Source organism: Poecile atricapillus, chromosome 8, assembly GCF_030490865.1.
Source record: "Poecile atricapillus isolate bPoeAtr1 chromosome 8, bPoeAtr1.hap1, whole genome shotgun sequence".
NCBI classification, from domain to species: domain Eukaryota; kingdom Metazoa; phylum Chordata; class Aves; order Passeriformes; family Paridae; genus Poecile; species Poecile atricapillus.
The window spans coordinates 18,359,442-18,377,453 of NC_081256.1; the positions used below are offsets into that span (position 1 = coordinate 18,359,442).

Here is an 18,012-nt window from a genome sequence, read left to right on the forward strand (position 1 = left end):
CTGTGATTTCTTTGCAGATATTAGGAGTTCATGAACTTTTCACTAAGCAAAAGATATCCCAAACACAACTGAAATATTACTTCAAATTAATACAGTTCATTGGCATTTTCAGTCCAATTATTTCAATGCATTAATACAGTTTAAAGTAACCTGTCTCAGAAATTCCTAATGAAAACTTCTTAATTTTTCCACTAAGTGTTTCATTCAGGAATATCCAAAGAAAATATTTTAGTTCAGGACAACAAACTTGAATTTGAATTCTATAGCTTTTAGAGGCATTTTGAGTCACTGCAAAACTAAAATATATCTTTCTGCTGCAACTTACTGCTCCGTGGAAACCATAATGATCAAGAAAAAAAAAATATCCCAGACACATTTCCCAGAGAAAATTGTTACTCCAGGAAGAAAGGAAGGAGGGAATAATGAGAGATGCTTCAGCTACATGACATTAAAACTACTAAGGAGAAGGATCCATGTTATGGCATTTTCACACTTTCACTTAAGTAATACATACAAATAAAACTGTCCTGCATTTAAATTTCTTTGAATTTACACAAGTTTGGGAATACCTCTTTCTTACCTTGCTGCAGACATCAGTTTGGATCTGGTAGCATCAAGAAATTAGGCCTTACCCAGGTCTGGTGCTCTTACTAACTATCAAGGTCCTTGATTAAATATTGAATAGTACTAGATGAAGGACAGGATCTCATTCAGTGTCTTTCCAGTTTGACACAGTACTATTTATATGCATTTCCTGACTTTTCCATGAAGTTTTATCAAGCTTCAGATACCCCACATTTCCACAGAATTTGTGAGATAGTGTGAGAGCCACATTAAAGAGCAGTAAATTACATTAACAGCTTCTCTCCTGAAAGCAGACCTCTAGCAATGTCATCAAACAGAAGTAACTTTGACATTATTTTGTGAGCACTGACTCTGCTTTCTTTCCAGTGCTTAAAATTTGATTATTTGAGGATATTCTGAGAAGTGCAATCAGGCTGACTGATTTATAACACTGCAACTTCTCTTACCGTCTGAAGACAAGGAAATGTTTGACCTTTTCCCATCCTCCACGGGTTTTCATAGATAATTGCTAATAGCTCTGATGTTGATACCGTTCCCCTAAGTGCCCTGGGATGAATCAGCTCAGCCAATTTGAAAACATCATGTTTATCTAGCTATTTTCTAACTTCTTCTTCCTAGCCTAGACAGAAATCTTCCCTGAACACCAGTGGTGTTGAATGCATTGGCCATTTTCACTGACAATAAAAGCCAAAAAAACCATTGAGTTTCCCATCTGCCAGAGAGCCTTCCTGATATACTGCAGTTTTGAGAAACCACCAGTTCCATTTTTCCTCATTATACTACTAGAAATACAATTATTTTTCTTCACTAGTTATATTTGCCTCATGTATAAACTTTCAGTGAAAAGGGCGTCAGATGAGCATCACAGATTCACGAGGCTCTGAGCCTCTCCAAGAGCTACATGAGCCCAAAACCTTCAGTTTTGCCTCTCTGCATTTTCTGTATCTTCCTCTATAGCCAGATCTTCTCCTGTATGCTTGAGTAGGTGCAAGCACCTACAAAAGCAAGCAACTGCAAAAGCAAGCACAACAAAATGGAGCCTGAGGAAGACATGAGAAATAACATAGAAGTAATGAAGAGTATAAGAGAAATGAAGGATGTGAGTGTGAGGGGAAGTCTCCAAGACACCCCTTAAAGCTCAGCAGCCTGATTGCAGGTGACACCACTCAGACAAAGCTGAGAGGGTTGGCACATACTTCATGAGTGGGAGCTGGCTTCCCTCAAATCTGCTCTCAGCTTTGTTGGCCTTCTGTGGCAGCAGCAGCCAGGCCTTAAAAAGGCTTCCAAAAGCTCAAAGAGACCAGGATTTGTTAGAAGATGAGCTAAAGTGACTCACTTTTAAAAACATCAGGCAGGAGCAGAATGCAGCAGCTCTCCCATCTCAGTGCTGTGAGCTGCCCTCTGACATCCTGCTGCTGCCATGGCTCATGTTCTGGGCTCTCATCCCCTGGACATTTCTGCACAATGGAATAGAAACCACCCATGAGCTGCTCCTCTCACAGATGGGCACAATAAACTGCCCACAACAGGAGGTGTAGCTTCCCTCTGACATGCCCTGCATGTCTCCTCTTGCACACCTGCACAAGTGGTGTTTATGCCCCTTTTTTAGGGTTGTGCCATTCCATGGGTTCAGGCAGCTCAGCCTTCTCCAGCTGCATTCAGGCTGTCCTGGCTGTCCAGGCTCATTCACGAGCTTCCCTTTTGGAAGCATATCTGTGGAAGCACGTGGCCATCAGGAGTGACTACATCACAAAGCAGAGATGTTAATGCTTGTAATGCTACTGGTGTTTCCAGCTTCATTTCTAAACAGCAATGACAGCTCCAACATGCCCAAATCACTGTGGTTTCAGCTTTGCTTTATCTCCCCATGCACACATGCAAATCCACACAGACTTTGACATCAGTTTCTACCAGGGCACAGTTTTCTGTCACATAAAATGTCAGGATGTGATCTTCCATATTTCACTAGTGCTATCCTGCCATTTAATTTAATAACAGCTAAATATCAAGTGGTTACTATTTTGATGCTGTGTTCCATCAGCCATTGAATTAGAAATAATGAGACAAATCTAAATTTGTGATTCATGGTGAACTGCCGGAACTAATCTCAATCACACAGCGGATGACATCGAGTGATAACTCATTTAACAGATGATCATCTCTTCAGCTGTCCTGTCCTCTCTCACAGAAACAGGAACATTAATGAAGGACAAGTCCACTTACACTTTACAAGACTTTTCCAGACAATATAAATATTTAACATAGGAACCAATTTTTTCCCTTTCCACTAATTGTAGGCTCTTTAATTGCATTTGACTACTATTTGTGTATACCTTTTTGGCTTCTGGAAGCTGACCTGCTGAGATGTTTAAAAAGTATCCTTGGCATTTTCCACGAACATTTTTCAATTTACCATCATCTCTAACCAAAGCAGGTTCCTCACCCAAACTGCTCCTTGGGAAGTCCTTGCACCTGGTGCGGCAGCCTCCCAGTGCTGATCCTAACAGGAGTCAGGCATGAGAGTAAACAATTGCCCTGTTAGAAAAGACTGTCCATAAATTAACTTGTCAGACTTTTAAAATGCTAAAAATATGCACCCCAAAAGAAATCTCTCTGTATCTTCACTCTTCATCAAGTTTCAGCCTGCACATTTTCACTGCTGGACTCAGTTATCCTCTGCCAGGTTTAAAGATGCCTTACACATATTCTGTTGCATCAAATCTAGAAATTCTCAGTGAGCTGTAAGTAATCTATAAATAAAACCAGTTGTTAATTTTTCCTTCATATCTTTTATTAGTGACCATCAACAAAAGTTGACTGAAATGTTGCTTTTGATGATAGTGACATCAAGAGGCAGAATTTTCTAGGTAGGTTTCCCAGTTTACTTTTGGAAACAGGATAATGAATGAATTCATAATCATAGATAATAAATGAATTTTTGAAGTCTGGCAGTCAATTTTGTCATTTTCTCAGCAGTGTCACAGATTTATACCTGCCAGGACAGACAGCAACTGCGAGATGCCTTTATGGCTGAGAATGATGGGGTCTTACAGATCAAAAGAATTTTTACCACAAAAAAAAATCACCTTCATTTGCAGGTAACAGGGTCTAAATAAAATTACCTACTGTAAACAAAAGGTGGCTTTTGAACTAGAAATTCAAATCCAATACAAAAAGCATTATATGGTCTCAAAAGATAAATTCAGGAAAATAAGAAAGATGTTTCACAGATGGTCTGTGACACCTTGCACATGTCCAGCCTAGCGTGGAATGGCACAAACCCTGTAGGGGTGAGGCTGCAGAGTGCCCCCCAGAAGGGGCTCAGTGTTGATCTCTGTCACTCCCTCAGGGAGCCGGAAGGTGAACGCCCGCAGCAGGCTGGCAAAGAAAATGAAGAGCTCGGTCCTTGCTAAGTGCTCCCCCAAACACACCCGGTGCCCTGCAGAGGGAAGAGGGGAAGGACAGTAAGTAAATAAACCTGACCCCAACAGCAACTGTGTTCATCACACAGTGCAAAGTCCAGAATTTCTGTAGGACTTAATGCAATCAATGACACAAAGTCTTCATGTACTTCTTCCTTCAAAGAATTTTATCTGCAGCTGTAGATAACCGTGTAACCCCTCTGCTCCCTTCAATTTCCTCAAAAGACTCATTGTCATTTGACTGACAACTTTAAAGGAATTCATTCCATCATGGTAAATGAAGAATAAGGACCTGCTTTTCCTGGGAGATGTTATGTTCTAGTGTTGAATGCATAAAGAATCAAGAGGACTACTTGAAAGTGCTTTCCATACTTATGTCTGGTATGAAATGAGTCCCTGAAATCAACAGCCACAATAATTAGCAGAGGATTTCCTTCCAAAAATAGGGTAAGTTAGATATATATGTTTGTCAGGACACCTCTGATTTTCCATGTTATTTTTTTGTCCAGTACACCATATATTACTGAAAATAATCATGTTCATTATAGCACGGCTTCCAACAAAAAGGTTTAGAATAGACAACCAATATGTTTTTAATAGATATCTTCATTCTACAGTCCCAATCCAAACTGTTGATGTTTGTGCTGTAGCCCACTTACCTATTGAGAATGGTAAAAAGGCTTCTTGGGCAGCAAAGTTTCCATCCTTGTCCAAGAAGTGACCAGGGTTGAACTGTCGAGGTGTTTCCCACTGCTCTGGGTCATACAAAGCTGAAGCAATATTTGGAAGAACTATGGTGCCCTGAAAAGAGAAGAACTTACATTCTGTTCCTTGTTTACTTTCAGCCCATGACCCAAAGGCATCCAGCCCCACTTCTGTTGAGGAGAATACCCTGGCACAAACAGATTCTAGTCCACACCTTGCTCTACTGATGCAGGAAGTCTGTAGCAACTGAGAAGCTGTGTCTGTACCTTTTTGAGGGGAAAGCCAAGCAAAGTTGTGTTCCTCACACACACCCTGGGCATGCCAACCGAGATAATGTTGCTGAAGCGTTGGATCTCATGAATCACAGCGTTTGTGTATGGCAGCTCTCTCCGATCCTCGTAACAGATTAACTTGGAGGGACCCAGAACACCATCCAGCTCCTTCTGCACATTCTCTGTGGAAAATATTCACTGTTTCAGGTGGAAAAACATATCAAGTATTTTCAGTAATTTCATTTTCAAAGACATTTCCAACTTAGAACTATGAGAACAACACCACAATTAATATAGAAAAGTAAGTAACATTTAATGAAGAAAATTAAAGTAGCAGGATGTTCCAACAGCTTAAACACATGAAAACTCTGCTTCTGGGTCTGCAGTTATTTGATCGTAGATCAAGAAAAAATATTTGTTGCTCAAAAATTTAAAACTAAGTGTTACCTTACTACCACAAATCCAAGAGATAACAGATTTATTTTTGGGTTTTCTTTTGCTTAGGTGCCTCAAACACCTGCAGCCAGTTGGAACATTAAGCTCACAGCTCTCTGAAATTTATGCCAGGTGAGTCTGAGCCTTAAAAGTCTAATTCCTGTTAAAAGGACCTGGTTCTTACACGGGGTGTCTGTTAAGTGAAGCAATGCCAACTAGAACAAGGCCCAAATACCATTTTAAAAATGGATCTACTGCTTGGCATCTGCCTTTTAATCAAGAACAGTATGTTTTAAATTACTTATTGCATGGGAGTCTTGGGGGCATTAACAAAAATAAAACCTTTAATTTATAAACATCAAGAGAGGCAGTACACACCTAAATAAAAACCCGTAGATTTTTAATAAATGATCCTGGTCTTTTTTCCAGGCCTTTTGGAACAACAGAAAGACACAGGGAAGCCCATTCTGCATTGACCAGTCTGTGCCCATTCACATCAAGCCTGTCTGTGACTGCCAGCAGTCCTTGATTAAACTGACAACAGAGATTTAAGAACCTTATAGAATTTAAAATGCATATTCAGAAATATTTTTAAGTAAACTTCCTTCTATGAAGAGGTATCTTGCAGAGGCACATGATTACTTGAGAATCCATGTAGTTTGAAGTAATCAGTCACTGCATAATATAAACACACATTTCTCTTCCCAATTCAGTGATGAGGCAGAGGGACAAACTTCTCCTTGTGGTACACACACACAAGGAACAGAGTGGAACACTGTCACCGGATGTCAACACAGGAAAAGTATGAATGGGTTCAAAAAGAAGCCACCAATTAATTAAACGAGGACAGACAGACTGGTGTCAGCTCGTTCTGAGAGCCCTGATGCAATGTATTACTCAAGAAGCCCAGGAAAGATCACTCTGCACATACCCTGCTTTCCCAAATATGTGCAAGGTATTATATTTAGCTAAATAAAATTATACAGGTGAGTCAGTGCTTTCATAACCTTAATTAGAGTAAGAGATAACAAAACATGTGATTATATGAGATTAAGCAGAATTTCTTGTCTGATACCTATAAACTGACCAAATTTTTCTTATCTTCATCTCTTTCATCCATTTAAAATCCTGTTCTTCTCTGGGTAGTTGCACATATTCTGCAACCTGACTGTGAGATTTCTGTTACCCAGCATAAAATATCCTTCTTTCTGTGTTTTTTATTTAGTGCTCTATGAAAGGGATTGGTGGTTATTTAAAAACTAGACTTAAAACCAAACTTCTTAAATACACATAGATGTAACAGAGGAGCCATCTGTTTCCCCTCCTGACTAGAATAATTTCTGTTACAAGAAACTCAAATACAGAGTTAATTTAATCCCTGGATCTACTGATGCTGCCTAGGGCAGACCTACAAGTACAAAAAGATACATGTGCCACTAGACATATATCAGTATCTAGGAATAATCTCTGAGCCATGAAAATTTTATGATTTTTTTTTTTCTATTGCTTGGGAGATATTTGTGATGGGCTTATCTATTCACCTTGGATGTCTGGATATGCCACCATGTAGAGCAGGCCCCAGTTCAAAGTAGTGCTTGATGTCTCTGATCCACCCAAGAAAAGGTCATTTATAGAATAAACCATGTTGTCTTCATTGTATGTTGACCTGGGTTCATCTTTGGACTGCAAATTATAAGAAAAGTTAGAAAAACAGAATAGGTTTTGATGTGATTTTATAACTGGTTCCAAGTTGCAGTGTCTTCTCCTTATAGGACAATGCAGAAAGACTGCTAAGGAATGTTAGACACCACAGATGGCTATCAACACAAAAATTAACATTTCACAAACAGACGAGCTATGTTTATTCCACTCTTAATCATGAAGCTAAATCACATCTTCTTTATTAAAAAAGAAAAGAGAAAGAGAAAGAGAAAGAGAAAGAGAAAGAGAAAGAGAAAGAGAAAGAGAAAGAGAAAGAGAAAGAGAAAGAGAAAGAGAAAGAGAAAGAGAAAGAGAAAGAGAAAGAGAAAGAGAAAGAGAGAAAGAGAAAGGATTATTGCCTTAATGTGCAGATAGTGGTTAATTTAGAATGTTTCATAAGTAAATCTTCCTCTGAAAATGTGTACCAGTGCATCATTCTTCATGTCTCAATTTAAAGTCCACACTCAGTTGCTCTACCAAGCAATACAGTGAACACTGGGCTGAGTAAAGTTCTTAACCTGTGGCATTCACATTTCTTCTACACAAGGGCACAATGATTCATGTTCAGCTGCTCTGGGGTTTTACAGATTTCAATTAGGAGTGTGAAGATGTGTATGTATACACTGAAATTATAAATAAACACGTTTATGGTTTGGGGGAATTAATTCATTGTCTATATTTAGAGAGGTTATGCTCAGGGGTGTTGAATCTTTCTCTTGCCAGTGGAGCAATTGAAAAGAAGGAGAGATGCTTCTCCCTGCTGTAATACCATCTAATCTTTTTTTATTGCCCCTGTTCATCTATTACAGACAGTTCAATTTTTTTAATAAACAAACTTGGATGATTTCCACCCAGCAGAGTCCCAGAAGGGCTCATTGAAACAATTTCTGGTATACTGACGGTCAAGTCTCATAAATCCTAGAACAGCAAAGAAAGGCTTTAGAAACAGTCAAATACTTTAGAAAGCCAGGTGTGTTACTGTGCTGATATTAAAAAAAAAAATAAAACAAGAGGATCCAAGGATCTAGAAGCTATTTAGGCTGACATCCACATCAGACATAAGAATATAGCAGCTGATGTGGGAATTGATCAATAAATAATTATCAGGGAGAGGTAGGTGGGTGCTGCAGCCCAAGAGGCTGTGGCTGCCTCTTGTTGCTGCTACCAGCACATGGCAGTGGTGAAGGGGACACTGGCTGTCCCTGCAGGACAGCACTGCCACCAGGAACAGTCACTGCCCATTTCCCCAGGGCCTCTGGCTCTCTGGGCCACCCTTGCATTGCCACATCCAAGTAAGACCAGTCTCATCTTGCCACTTCCTCCTCTTTCTCATTTTTCTTCCTGTCACCAAGTAGAACAGGAAGAGGAAAATATCCTGCCACAGTGGAGGAGAGGAGAAAGAAAAAGTGATTTAAGTGAAGGTTGGAGTCACAGAGGGGAAGGGCAATTGACAGTCTGGGGGTCAGGGCTGGGATCCAGTACCCAAGAGCTTTGTACAAAGTGATCCTGGTATGGTCTAGAAAAGGGAGAGATCTTGTGCACACCTCCTACAGCCCTACAGATTCACCACCTACCTCTACTACTCCTGCCTGACCAAAATGCCCTTATTTGTCCCAGTTCCTTTGTCTGCTTAACACCTCACTGACTCTGACACTCCTCTTTTCCAGTCTTGTCTGAAACACTGCTGACTCCGAGGTTATTTTTCCATAAAATGTACTCAAAATCCAGCTGTCATCTTGCAAATTCTCTTGGCAAACCTTTACCAGCAAAATATTGTAACCAAACCATCCCACTCTCTTCCAAAGGTCTTCCCAGGTCTCTTGTTCATCTAGTAATTCATGATTCTTTCCTGGAGACTTTCAATCATTTTGCAATTTGAGCCAATGAAAAAAAAATAGTATATTAACCTGTCCTTTAATGAAAAGATTGCAAGGTGCTGTGGCATATCAATAATCAGAAAGGATTTAGGAAGATCCTGGTTATTGGATTCACATTATGATGTCTAGAAAGACAACAGATTGTGATGATTCAGATTGGTTGTGATGATTTAATGGTCCATGTTGACCTTTTCCCCTATGACTGTATGACTGGGCAGAAAAAACTTACTTTTTCAATGTGGTCGAGGTAGTAGTCAATGAAATCCTGCGGTTCCTCTGGTGTCCCACGCTCTGTGTGCATTTGGATCTCTCTCCGTGTGAAGTTGCTCAGGACATCATAACAAGCCAATGCCTTCTTATGAGGCCCAGGGAGACGGCTCATCAGCCAGGGGAAGATTTCATAGAGCTGTGGGAGTGACACACAAGAGGTCCTGCAAAGTCTCTATCACAAGAAAACGCACTAGGAAGGCCTGCTACAAAGAAAGGTAACATTCATGTTAGTTTGGGATTAGGGTCTCATTAGTAAAATATGCTGACAAGGACCGTGCTTGGGCTTTCAGGCTGTGAGAAGTAAACCATATCATTTCTAGTTTTGATGGTGAGACTCAGAGTTCCACAGGCTTTCAGCTCAATTACAAGTCAAATTAGAATTACTATAACTAGAATGAATGGTATTCATCCATGCAGTTATTCATATCTTCAATTGCTATGAACTGCATTCAGGCATTTCAAAAGTGAGCTCCTGCCCTCCAGTGGAGAACACCGGGAAGAGAGAAAGCAGGAAACTCCTCACCAGGATGCTGCCAAAGCAAGCTTGGCTCCCGGTGGCTGCTTTACAGGCTGGGTAACCCCAAATTACTCTATATCAATCGACCTCTCAAGGCTCCTCCATGAAATTACAAATATCCGAAACCCAGAAAAGCTAAGGAACAGCTACCTGACAGTTTTGAGTACTTCTCTCTAGAAAGAAAGACAGGGTTAGCTGACAGGACCAGATTATTTTTTCCTTCTGTTTTACCATTTGGGAAAATCTGGCCTAAGAAATAGCTGATTTCAACCTATTCTGATAGCTAGAAAGTTAATTTTGGTTTCCAGCCTACATTTATGCCTGGGTAATCTGTATATTCTTGTATCTGTAAAATACAATGTTCTCTTAATAGTTATTTTTCTGATCAAAATAGAATTCCATTGTTTATTTAACAGCAGACTTTTTATCCTTTCTCAGCCTTAATTTTCCTGAGCTTTTCTTGTACTCCCTTAATCACATTAAAAAACGCACATTATTAGGTGTTCACTGGAGTGTGGTTGAAATAGACAGACTATACTTGTGTCTTCTTGGGAAATCAGCTCTTATTGTCAGACATCCAGCTATCAATTAATGATTGCCTTATCACAAAAAAAAAAATACAAATAAAAAAGTACTAGTCCAGTCCTTGGTAAATTCACTTAGAACTTCATAACCTTTTTGTTTAGTTCCATCTCTGGTATTTTTTACTTGCAAAATGTGTTCAGAAACTTTAGACAACTGTGGTCTGACTAATCACATAAAGTTGCCCAGATTAGAGGCATTCCTACTCCTAAATGTCTGCTCTCTCCAGCCGTTATGGTACTCTACCTGTACGTGGAATTTAGCTGTCAGTGTTCAAGACAGGAGCTGTGTCCATCCACCTTCCTGGGTACCTGCCAATACTCCTCCTCCATTTATGGAGAGGCCCAGTCCACAGTGTCTCCCTGTTCAGTGTCTGACAGCATGAGATCCAGATAAGAAATTGGGATGTGGATGCAGCTTTTTTTTGCATAATATTCTGTACTTGTTGCATCTGGGAGGTGGGGAGATGGTGGCCATCCTTTGGAATGGTTTGAACCCCTGTTCTTATTTCCCCAACAGTATCTTATTCACTGGACTAAATCAAATCAAAGTCAGGATAGGAAGCAGAGAAGAAAAGGAGCTATGTTCTCTGTCCTAAAAGCAGATGTCACCTGTCACCACTATACCCAGCTTTCAGGACAAAAGCTAAACTAAGCAAAAGGGAACCTGACCATAACTCAGTGAGAAGAATGTTCCATGGGATGTGGGAAGACATCTGTACTCCAGGAATTGCTTATGTATTCTATATTAAAAAGTTACTCATAAGATGTATGGGACAACTTCAGCAGTGGAACCAGAACTCTCAGGAAATTTTTAATTATTCCGGTGCAAATTTGGCCTCTAGTGTCAGATGGAACATTGACTGTTTAATTACCAAGCTTGCAGTTGTATTTGCTGTCTTAGCATTTCTTGCTTTTTGCTGCCTGTGCTTGGAGCTGCTCCTCACTCAGGGTAAAGAAGTGGAATTTCTCTGGGAAGTCTTCAAGTCTGTGTCTTACAGAAGAAATGGAGGTAAGTCGCCACAGGCAAAACACTTTGGTATTTGACTCATTCTTCTCCCCGCTGACTGTACATAAAACAGTATCTAAATTTGGTACATGAGTTGCACTTTCAGACCTGACATTTAATATTTAGGAATCATGATGTCCAAGGCAGGAACCTGTGGTGCACAGGGGCTGAGAAACCAAGTGACAACCATGACCCAGGAGCAGTCCATGAACCTGTGCCTTATTGCAAAGATTTAGGGGCAACCTACCACAGTACCCAAACACAGGAGAATGCACACAAATGCTTGAGACTGGCATGTGGAGCTTCACAATCACACTTCGAGAGCTCACTGCCCAGTAAAACTGCATGGGACTTCACTCACCCATTCTAAAACTTTTGCCTGATAGCTCTTGAATCTGCATTTCTCACTCTCTGTCTTATTCAGAAAAATACAACAGATTATTCACTTACATGATGAATAAAGCTGCCCCCAAATTTGAAGACATGTTCTGTAGCTTTAATCAGCTCATGAAAGGTCTCATCCTCTCTGGAGAAACGATGTCCAAACACAACAGCACAAATGACATTTGAGACAGAATGGACAAGAGGGAAAGAAGGATCCACAGGTTTCCCTGCAACCATAATAATAAATATCACTGTTAATATCCCATGCTGTAGTGAAATGTGAGAATTCTCTAAGTTACCCACAGAACTTTAAAGAAGGCATTGCATTTCACAGAGAAGCAGTAATATTTTTGCAAACTTGTAATATCAGACTGATTCATTGCAATCCCATAAGCCCAGGAATGTGTGGCACCCTAAATGTAGAGGTAAGGGGGAGAAAAAAATCTATGTAAATTTGCTTTCTGGCAAAATCAAAATATGTCTCAAGCATGGAAATGACGGAGAACACTATGGGCAAAGGGAACTTGAGGGTAGAAGAGCAAGAAGAGGGTCAGCTTTATTGAGCAAGGACACAGAGGCATGCAAGGCTACCATGTTTTGTCTGACCCTGCTAGGGGTGTACAACCTCCAGTAAGATAAAATGTTGCAAACCCCTTTCAACCAGCTGTGTCAACAGTATAATAACTAATTTTAAAGCAGTTATTTGAAACCTAATCCCAAGAAAACTATTTTGTGACTATGGAATATATGACCATAAAACTCTATTTGTGTATTTATTGATGCAACTGCCCAACAGCCAAGGCACAATTCTGATTAGCAACTTACTGTTCTGGGTTTTTTCCTTGCACACATGGTCACATCCCAATCTCTCCCAGCTCTTAAACCATGGGATTTGGCTCAATCTAGTTATTTTTAATTGATACAACACTAGCCACAGCATGTCCTGACTTATTGTGCCTTTGCATAATGATCAGTATTGGGAAATCCAACTCACGTGATCCTAACTGGGTTGATCAAGATAGAGTCTTGTAAGGAAGACAAGATTCCAGTCAGTGCTTTACAGAGTGTGTGCAAATGGCATTGAAATAGTGCTTAATTCATCAGCACTGATTTTGTCTCTGTGCACCAGCACAGAAGAGCGAAAAATGTGCCCTTGAGGCAAAACCCAACATCATTCTGGGCTGCATTAGGAAATAAATTGCTGTCAGGCCAAGGGAGGTGATCATTCCCCTCTGATCAGCACTGGCAAGACCCAGCTGAAGTGCTGGGTCCAGCTCTGGACTCCCCAGTATGAGAGATGTCAGCATGTTAGAACAAGTTGAGCAAAGAACACAAGGACAATTGAGGAATTGAAGCATCTGGCATAAGAGAGGCTGAGAGAGATGGATGATTTAGTCTGGAGAAGACTTAGGGAGATATCTAAATATGTATAAATGAGTGGTGGAGGGGTATAAAGAACATAGAATCAGACTTTTCTCAGTGGTATCCAGTGGGCCAACAGGAAAAAAATGTAAATACATAAAATTCTGCAGAAACACAAGAAATGTTTTTACTATAGCACTCACTGAACAGTTGAACTGGTTGCCCAGAGAGGTGGTGAAGTCTCCATTGCTGCAGATATTTACAATTCAGCCCTAAGAAATCTGCTCAGATTGACCCTTCTTTCAGTAGGGGTTAGACTAGACTATCTATCAGATACAGATATCAGAGATACCTTTCCACGTAGGTTCTATGATGTAATGTATAGAACTTAGGATCTATAATGTAAATAATAATAAATAATCTTCAGCTTTTCTTCTCAATTTTAGTAGCTTTGTAAATCATTTTGAGCAAGAATAATCTCCTTAAAAACACAAAAGTGACTGGGGGCTTTGCATTTTCGGTCCAGTCCACACAGTGCAGGACCCTGCACACTCTCTTGTGGAACAAAAGCTGCCCTCATTTTCAGGAGAGAGAAGCTCATACACTAAAGATATCAGACTAATGGCAAAAATATATTGCTATTTTTTGCAGAAATACCTTTCATACTTGCAAAGAAGTCTACCAGGTAGTGGGCTTCTTCCTGAACTCGGTGCTCCAGACCTCTTTTCCCCAGACCAAGGTTGCGTAAAGTCCTCAGAGCAAATCTTCTCTGCTGCTTCCAGGTGTGACCAGTTGCCAACATAATTCCTACATCCATTAAAGGAAGAGCTCTTTATCATGCTAATATTGATCATAGACAAAGACTACATTAAAGGATTTACTAAGCCACAGAATGTAATTAAACTGTTGCATTGCCTGTGAACACAAAGGTACCAAGGAAGAGCTGTGACCTGTAATCATGTTGGCAGGCTGAAATGGGCAAATTCAGCTGGGTAATAAGATGACTTGCAGGATTAAGGATTTGATCCCAGAAAATAAGTTTGATCTCAGCTGCTTTTCTAGATCCTCTTTGCAGAGCTTGTCTCATGCTCTCTGCTATGCCTGAAGCTCACCTGAATCAGGGTAATGATTCTCATGAAAGGAAAATGAGAAAGAGTTCTGATTGTCCTCAGTCAGGGAGAAAAGTTCCTGTCTGCAGGGTAGAAATGTTCAGTATTTAGGCTTTGTGACAGGCTTTGGGAATTTCTAGTGCGGTTGGTGGTATGAAACCTACAAGGTTGAAGAAGAAGCACACTGAATTTCTAGGTGCAACTGTACCAGCAGGAAAACATTCACAAAAGGAAGAGAATGGGAAGAGGATCCCACCATCAAAGTCACTCTTCCATGGAAAGTATCATGGTGGGAGGCAGCTTGTCCAGGACAAGGAATTGGGCTGTTTCCTGCTTTTCCTCCATTTCTCTGTGCCACAACTTATCATTGCCTCATCCCATCACCTCTGAATCTGCCCCAGTATTCCATAGAAGATATTATGAATCCTTCTCCTCTTGTTAGTATTTTCCTCCTACTACTCTCCAAAAGCTATTTCACCTCTCTGTACCTTGCAGTTCACCTGGCAGCCATTCCTCACAGAGAAACCCTTCCTCTGTGCTACCTCTGAAGGTGGTCACAAGCTACAAAAGGTACTGCAATTTGTCAAGATGACATTGCTGTGCACTATTTATGCCAGGAAAATCTCACCTTTTCCTTTGGCCATTGCTCTGAAGAAAGGTGACACCAGCCTCCCAGAAACATCTTCAGGATGTGTGGTCATGCCATCCTTCACTGCTTGAAATCCATTCAGTATCACCACTGGAGCCCATCCAAACCATAAAGTGAATATGTTGCCATGAATTTTTGCCAGCTAGAGATGGGAGAGAAGCCAGGAAAGCAGAAATGAAATCCCACACACTGCAAACAGAGGATGAACCTGTTTTTGCACTGATTACAGGGCCAGCCCTAAGGTGGAGTGGTGTTCTTCATTTTTCCCACCAGACTACAATTATCACTGAGAAATCATAAATGTCTTTTCCAACATTCACTGTTGGAAACACCTGCATATTCCCACTTTCCATAGCCACATGCCTATGTCAAGAAACATTATGTACCTTTTATTACTGTATATAAGCCAAGGCTCAGTTCACAATCATCCATGGGATAAAGGGCATTTTATCTACTTAGCAATATATTAGCAAAATATATTTAGCAATTTATTTCAGGAGGGTTTCTATCTTTTGCACAAGTAAAGTAACACAAAAGAACACAGAACTGTCAGAGGAGTAATTAGCTTAGAGACTGGACTTTCTTCTTTCCTCCCATCTGTTTTTGATCCTGTCAATACAAACAAGCTCATACACACAGAGTACAGGGAAGTATCTTTTCATTGCTCGAGCTGGAGAAAGCTACAAATCCATGTTGTGAAAATAATTTTTTATAATATTTTTTTCCTTAATTCCAAATCTGACATATCATCCCTAAAGATATTTAATCCTAAATTATATCAATTTTTACTTGAATTCATCAAATTTAATGGCAAGGGTTGATAGAAAGATACCAAGTTTCACACTAATTTCAGTGAAAATCAGTGTTAAAGGGGATAGGTTTAAACACCGGAATGATCTTCACGCATTCAGAAATTCCAATACCAGGTTTCTTAGCATTAGGCAAGCTACTTTACACTGCAATATCTTTTTCTTATTTTGTGAACCAAACCAAGTGTGATATCACAGTGGCCAGTTAACAGCTACAGCTACTTTACAGTTACTACCAATGCAGTTTGGGACAGGATGTTTTCACATAGCAAACAACATGAGAAAGGAGAAATCACAAAGACTTTTGAACAATTAGGAGGATCTGAAAATAAGTACCTTCATGAGGAGATCACGATTAAACTGAAAGTTCAGCTGTATCAGCGTCCCAAGGACTGGGAGAGGGACTGGTCCAGGAGGAAACCATCTCCGCGCTCGCTGCAACTTAAAAAACTGCGTAATTAGGAGAAACACAGCCACTGCTACAAGAGCTTGACTTATGGTCAACATTTTAACGTCTGCCTTTACCAGCTTGCCTTTATTCAAAATTGTCTATTGAAGCTATTAAGGCTGGTTGCTAAACCAGTTTTTTCATAAGAGCTTGAATTCACTTAATAAGTATTCCCCACCTCTAACCCTCCCTCTTTATTATCAACCACTCCCTTTTTGTTCCACTTATTAAATTCTCATGCTTCAGCATATTAATAGATGCACACCCTTCTACTTCTCATCCAGATTATACTTATTCAGTATGGATCACAAGATTTGTAGGAATGGTATCTTAAAAGACTGGGCCAAGATTTTCCAGGCAATGCAGGTACATGCTAATTCTCCATCTAGTTTTTCTGAGACAATTTTGAATGGTATGTGTTCCTACAAATACTCCAGGAATGCTTTTAGAAAAGCAATAGCCATACATACAAATTAAGCAGGCAAATGTAAGTGGATATTAAATCTTGGAGTTTTTAAATTGGTTTGTATATATTCCATGTACGTGTTATATCTAGTAATGGTGAGGCTGATAGAAGTTAAAAGCCCACATTTATCTTAAGATACATATACAACTATCTAATGCTTAATACAAAAAGCAAAATTTGTTACACTTTTGAATGTAATTGAAAATATAACTGGATTGATGTATGACCTCACTTTTTTCCCTAACCTATTAGCACTAGGTAAACTCACAGAGGGTTTTGTCATCTTCTGCAGTTCCCTGTTCAATCTTGACATAAAGTTGATACCCTATATCATTTGAGAAATATCAGAAAGTATTGTGAGATAAATAATGCATATTCATAGAGAAAGTAATTTTAGTATTAAATAAACAGATTTAAAAGAAAAAAAAAAACAAACATTAGAAACATGGGAAAAAACTAGCAGGGATCTTGAGCTATTACCAGAAAAAAGGGCCCCAGCAAGAACTAGTCATGACATGAGTTTGGATCCTTGGTAACTTGTAAACAGAGTCTGTAGCCAAGGCTCTTTGCCAAGCCTCAACACAGGCAGGAACCACAAACACAGCAGGGTGCTCACATGCTGCAATCAGAGCGTGGAAACCTCACAAGAGGGGTTCTGGGCACCACATTACCATAACCACCGCAGTCCCATGTTACAGATCCAGACAGAAATGCTTCCCTGTCAGAACTGTCCATCCCTTGAGAGCAAAGCACTTGTAAAAGAAACATGTTTTCACTAATCTTCTGAAAAAACTGCCAAGACTTGGGAGCCAACTTGCTTCTTACAAGCTGACTTTGGGACAGAAACTGTTTCCAGAGTCTGTGGCTCTGGAACACAGAAGACCCTGCAGGAGCAGCCTGGAGTCTGTCAGTACACAGTTTACAAACCTCCAGGTCAATTAGCCTTCAACCACAGCTCTTCCTTACTGCTAATGCATAACTGATTAATGTGTACTGACCAAGGGATATTCATAGGTTTCCACATAAGCTTTGTTTGTGTACACTAAAAAGGTGACTTTTCAAGACAATCATTTCTAATTTGTCCCTCTCTTTCAATAGGGGAAGTAAAATTCTCTTTAAAAAGAAATTTGTTAAGTTTTGCCTTCTCTCCAGTGTAATCTCACAAACTCTGCTTCAAAATCCACCATTTATCAGAACTTTAAATTTGGAATCAATATAATGCACTCCCTTTTCTTTTAGATATTAGAAGATTTTCCATCTAAGTGATTTTTCATCAGGAAAAGTAATTTTTGTCCACTGGAAGTTAAGCCCTGGTGCCTTCACCCCACAAGGGTTGGAGTCTCGCACCTTTAACCAGTGTTCAGCTGGAGCCAGCCTGGAATACAGATCTCTCACACTGGAAAAGAAAGAT

At 39.9% G+C, this 18,012-nt stretch overlaps 1 protein-coding gene across 1 annotated transcript; it reads right to left on the bottom strand.

Moving 5' to 3' along the window:
- Window positions 1–3,632: 3,632 nt before the first annotated feature.
- Window positions 3,633–16,194, bottom strand: LOC131581368 (cytochrome P450 2J4-like). Its single transcript, XM_058843521.1, has 9 exons — window positions 16,024–16,194; window positions 14,858–15,020; window positions 13,778–13,927; window positions 11,825–11,985; window positions 9,227–9,403; window positions 6,961–7,102; window positions 4,979–5,166; window positions 4,667–4,808; window positions 3,633–4,024 (listed from the first exon to the last, which is right to left on the bottom strand). The coding sequence occupies exons 1-9, from the start codon at window positions 16,192–16,194 to the stop codon at window positions 3,846–3,848; spliced, it is 1,473 nt and encodes a 490-aa protein (XP_058699504.1). The 3' UTR covers window positions 3,633–3,845.
- Window positions 16,195–18,012: the final 1,818 nt, after the last annotated feature.